The sequence below is a fragment of the Hevea brasiliensis genome, chromosome 15 (assembly GCF_030052815.1).
Source record: "Hevea brasiliensis isolate MT/VB/25A 57/8 chromosome 15, ASM3005281v1, whole genome shotgun sequence".
In the NCBI taxonomy this organism is placed as follows: Eukaryota; Viridiplantae; Streptophyta; class Magnoliopsida; order Malpighiales; family Euphorbiaceae; genus Hevea; species Hevea brasiliensis.
Genome location: NC_079507.1, coordinates 68,345,710 through 68,351,448, shown reverse-complemented (window position 1 = coordinate 68,351,448; position 5,739 = coordinate 68,345,710). Strand labels below are relative to the sequence as shown.

The following is a 5,739-nucleotide window of genomic DNA, read 5'->3' as shown; positions in this document are numbered from 1 at the left end:
TACAAAGCTCACTTAGTAGCCAAAGGGTACACTCAAGAGTATGGTATCGACTATGAAGAAACTTTTGCTCCAGTGGCCCGATTAACATCTATTCGTAGTCTCTTAACTATTGCTGCAGTTCATAAATGGAAACTTTTCCAGATGGATGTCAACAATGCTTTTCTTCATGGTGATTTAATAGAAGAGGCTTATATGCATCCTCCTCCTAGTTATCATTCTCCTCATAAGATTTGCAAATTTCGGCGAGCCTTATATGGATTAAAACAAGCTCCCAGGGCCTGGTTTGCCAAATTTAGTTCCACTCTTGCTCAACTTAGTTTTCTCTCTAGTCCACATGATTCTGCATTATTCACTCACCGAATTGACAGTGGTATTGTTCTTCTGTTGTTTTATGTTGATGATATGATAATAACAGGAGATTATTCATCTGGTATTTTAGAGTTACAATATTATCTCAATCAGCATTTTGAAATGAAAGACCTAGGTTCTCTCAGCTATTTTTTGGGTCTTGAAGTTTCTCAAAATTCTGATGGCTATTATCTATCTCAAGCCAAGTATGCATTCGACTTACTTTCTCGAGCAGGCATCACTAATAGCAAAACAGTATTAACCCCATTAGAGCTCAATTGCAAACTTACACCTCTTGATGGCACTCCTCTTAATGATCCTACTTTATATCGACAGCTCCTCGGGAGTCTTATTTATCTCGCAGTTACAAGACCTGATATTTCATATGCTGTTCATTTGGTCAGCCAGTTTATGTCTGCTCCTCGCTCAACTCATTTCTCTGCAGTACTTCGAATCCTTCGTTATATCAAAGGCACTCTTTTTCATGGTTTGCACTTTTCCGCTACCTCTCCCTAGTATTATCTGGCTACTCTGATGCTGATTGGGCTGATGATCTGGCAGATCGTCACTCTACAACTGGTTATTGTTTCTTCTTGGGTAATTCTCTTATCTTTTGGCGTAGCAAAAAGCAAACTGTTGTTGCACGTTCTATACGAGAATCGAATATCGTGCTCTTCTTGATGCTACATCGAATTACTTTGGTTACGGTGGTTATTAACTGATTTGGGTGTCACTCATTCTTCTGCCACAATGCTTCATTGTGATAATGGAAGTGCCATACAGATTTGTCATAATGATGTATTTCATGAGCGTACCAAACACATCGAAATTGATTATCATTTTGTACGTCATCATGTTGCTCATGGCACCATATGTTTGATTCCTGTCTCCTCTGTTAGCCAAACCGCTGATATATTCATCAAAACGCATCCTCCCGCTCGCTTTCAGGATCTCTTAAGCAAACTCAAGTTGGCACATGTGCTACCACCTTGAGTTTGAGGGGGGGGGGGTGTTAGCATAATTACAGCAATTAACATGATTATAGGAGATTTGTGTAGCATAATTACAGCAATTAGCATGATTATAGGAGATTTGTGTAGCATAATTACAGTAATTATTATTCTTATCTAAATTAGCTCATATTCTCATGTATAAATAAATGTAATATCTCTGTAAATAAGACACAGACAAATACACAATCCATTTCCTTCATTACTTATATTCTTCCTTCTAACAATGTTAACGGCATATTCTGTCCTTCCAAGAAAAGAAAGATAAAAGAAATTAGAGGGAGATTATTATTATTATTAATTTTTTTCCCATTCTGGTAAGTTCCAGGAATTTGCCCAAAGCGGAACCACGGCTGGATGCATAAGGTAGCTAGTAAACCCTTTTTTCCTTCTTGCTTTTTAATTAATATTATTTTTCCCACCATTCTTACACGCCAAGAAATAGCCCCGAAACAATTATATTTCTGCAATACAACATTTTAACCCTTTTGCCTTTGTCATCTTACTATGTATACCTTAATTTCCACAATACATATACATATTTACATCTGCACCTGCCTGTCTGCCACCAATTTACACAGATAAAAAGGGGAAAGGGAAAGACTAGCTCCCCTAGTTTAAACCTGAAAATATACAGCGAATCTTGCTCCCGATTTGCTTTAGCTTCTGCTTTCTTTCTTCTTCTTCTTATTATTATTACAACCATGAAATTAGCAGCTAATGGTTACCCAGAGACCTGTATAAACTTAACGACAAAACCAATAGGCAAGGATAGAGATGATATGGCAACACAGACCAACCATTTTTGCAGGCCTAGCTTAGCCGCAGGACTGAAATATGAGAAAATTTCTATGAATGTGAACTGTAGAAGAACCATAGCCAGTACCGCCAACAAAAACCGCGAGTTCTTGTAAAGGTTCTCAAGAACATTAGTCTTCTCAATCTCTCTTGCGTTCAACAATACAAAAATCTGGCACAAAGCATAACTGTTGAAGATCATAGCATCCGCCACTGCATGCTCAACATGGAATATTTCACTTCCTTTGAAGTGCAAGACTATAAATATGATAACCTGATAAATAACTTGAAACACAATATTTTTCCACATAATTCTGGTTAAGAGTGATGAACCAGCACCATGGATTACAGGCATAGGCAATGAAGAAATCTGGTTAGGTTGATCGGTTGCCAGAGCCAAGGCGCCGAGAGTGTCAACAATGATTAGGCTAACCCACGAAACCTGTAGCGGTGAAAAGAGGCTTTCTCCCGAGGGAATCCCCGCAACGAAGTTTACAGCAACTGCAGCAATCATGGCAGTAAGATGTAATTGGACAAATTTTTGCATGTTACTGTACGCATGCCTTCCCCTCCTTAAAATTGAAGCAACAGTAGCGAAACTTCTATCCATAACCACAATCTCATCATCAGAATTCTCGTTGCATATAGCATTTTCGCTTACGCTGCCCAACAAAAGTCCAATATCCGCTTCTTTCAATGATGGGAAGTCCATACTATTGTCGCCGATAACCATTACTGCATCAAATTTCTTTCTTAGGCACTGTGCCAGTAGCAGCTTGTCAACTGGAGTAGAATTTACCATCACCTGGATATGATCAATCAATCTTTCTCGTTCTTCATCTGAGAGGCTCCGGAATTCGGCTGCTTCAACAACCGCTTTTTGTAAATCTCCACGGCTGATGATTCCGGAGTTGACAGCAATGAACCTGCCTATATTTCTGTCTTCATTGAGCACTAGTTTGATGCCAATGCCAGCGTCCCGGCAGGCTTGTACAGCCTCTTTCATCTCCAGTGGATATGGATTCTTGAAACCCACTATGCCTAATAAGATGAATCCATCATAGCATGCGAATTTGGAAATTTCCTTTTTATCTTCCAATTGCTGTTCCTCTCCTTCTGACACCACAACTTGTTGATATGCAAAAGCTAAGCAATGGGTACTATCGGCAGCAATATGTTGACAAATGCTATCAAATACAGCTCTTTGATCTTCATCAATTAATTTCACTGTTCCATTTACTTCACAGTAATATCGACAGAACGGAAGCACATCATCTGGAACACCATTCAAGTGCTTATGCACAATCGATTTACCCATTATCATTTCCTTCTTCTTCGTTAAGGAGGTACAACTGCAAGCCCTATCGAAATCGAAGGCTTCAGTTTCAACGACGGTGCTATCTTGCTTCAATTTTCCAACATCAACTCCCAGCGCCAACCTAACCCAGCAAATTTGAGCATCCTCTACTGGACCATAGACATTGAGGCCAACCCCATCATGCAATACATCAAGTACTTCTTGAGAAACAATCGTCGCTGCATCACTGACCATCTCTCCACCAATCCAAAGCTCAGCGACATTCATCTTCTTTAAACTCAGATCACCAGTTTCGCCTGTACAAATGGTGGAAGCCAGTCCCACCGCTGCGCAGGCCACAAGATCTCTGACCATGACACGACATTCTAACTCCAAGGTCCTTCTTGAGTACGAGAGACAGATAAAAACCCCTAAATTCAAACCTTCTCTGATTGCCATAAGCAACACACTGGTAACGGCCAGGAATCGACTAAAGATTCCAGCGTGTCTGTTTATCAGTGTTGTAACTTGACTCATCAGTTCATCCATTGTGGAATTCATGCCATGGTTGTTCAGGCCTTTGTCATCATCATTATTGCTTGACGTTAAGCTTCTTCTTATGAGATAACACAACAACTGAACCACAAGAAGAACCAAGGGGAAGAGGATTGCCAACTTTTCCATTCTCGAGCTTAAATTGTCCACCGTGGTCATCAACTGAGCTTTAACACTTTTATCGCCTCTTCCAATAGAGTTTATCATCTTGCTCCATCTCTTGTTTGATCCTACCGAAATCACAAGCATACGGCATTCCCCACTCACCACTGTGGCTCCAGCAAATATTGCCTGGAACCGGGAGCTATCCATGTCAAAAGACTCGCTGCCAGCATTATTGAGCTTCAATGACGAGCTTCCACTGATGAACAAGCCATCTGCAGGAACCCTATCACCAGTCTTCAAACTTAAGACATCGCCGACCACAACCTGAGAGATAGGCACTTGTTGCAAGCTTCCATCCCTCATTACATGCACTGTTTCCTCCAGGCTCTGCCTGTTAATAGACACCTTAAGGTATCTTTCCTTGTAAATCTTTACAAGGACAGTAATGAATGCTTCAATAAGTATGATGAAACCATCGCACCACCCTTTTTTAACTCCATATTTCAAGATGCCGAGGATTAAAGATAGTGCGGAAGAGAATAAAAGCATAATAACATTTGGATCTTTGAAACATTCTAGAGTTCGCCTGGACAAGGATTTTCTAGTATCGGTTGGTGCTACCTCCAAGAGACCATCCTCATGGTTAGAGCCAAAATAGTCTCTGCGACGATTAAGATCTTCCGGATCTCCGGTTATTCCTGTAGAAACACTAGTCTCTAGAGCAGCTGCAATCTCTTCGATTCTTTGGAATTGACTATGAGAAAAGCCATCGAACTCCAATAGTGAAACTAGGCTTTCCTGGTCTATTGCGAAGTCCTTGGCGTCTCCATGTCCTCGATAATGGATTCCCTCTTCCAAATCACCTCCAGAATGATGCTGCACCATTTCCATTTCCATTTTTTTCCCTCTCAAAAATAATGCTATCAATCCAAAATTAGATGTTAATTGTTGGATTTCAGGCAGAGAGACGGCAGAGAAACAGATAGACAGTTTCTGGACAAATTCGAGATGTGTGCATGAGAACCTTAAAGGAAGTTTTCCTCCTTTGATAACTCTACTTTTCCTTACTTTTGAGTGGTATAGGGCCAGAATTTTTTGTTTTATTTACAAGAGGGAAGAACCAATGAATATTTAAGTGTTTGAGATTTCGAGTTTGATTTTCAGAGTCCAATAGAATAAATTTAAAGATTTAGAGAGAATTGATAATAAGATTGATATATATTTTCAGTTGTTAAATAAAAATTTTTTAACTTTTGATTTCCTGCTGTATAAAGAAGACATTTAAATCATAAAACTTAAAAAAGTTAGTATAATGTGCATACCAAATCGAAATTAGTGTTTAGGGAAGGTTAGGTATATATTTTATTTTGATAAATATTTTTTTGAAAATTAGAATTTAATTCCCTATTTGGAATAGAGAATGTTACAAGAATATAATATAATTTAATTAATATATTTTTTGTACACTTTTATACTTAAAATAAAAGAATTTAATTATTTTAAATTTTAAATTTTTCATTTTTTAAAAAATAAAAATCTGTTGGTGTGAAAATCCATTTGAATTCTTTTCTTACAAATAATTTATTGCAAATGAAGCATATAAAAACTCAATTAAATTGATTTTTT

At 38.4% G+C, this 5,739-nt stretch overlaps 1 protein-coding gene across 1 annotated transcript; it reads right to left on the bottom strand.

The window, feature by feature from the left end:
• Positions 1–2,082: 2,082 nt before the first annotated feature.
• LOC110657437 (calcium-transporting ATPase 12, plasma membrane-type-like) lies at positions 2,083–5,010 on the bottom strand. Its single transcript, XM_021814638.2, has one exon. It carries the CDS (start codon positions 5,008–5,010, stop codon positions 2,083–2,085), a length of 2,928 nt encoding a protein of 975 aa, XP_021670330.2.
• Between the last annotated feature and the right edge of the window lie 729 nt (positions 5,011–5,739).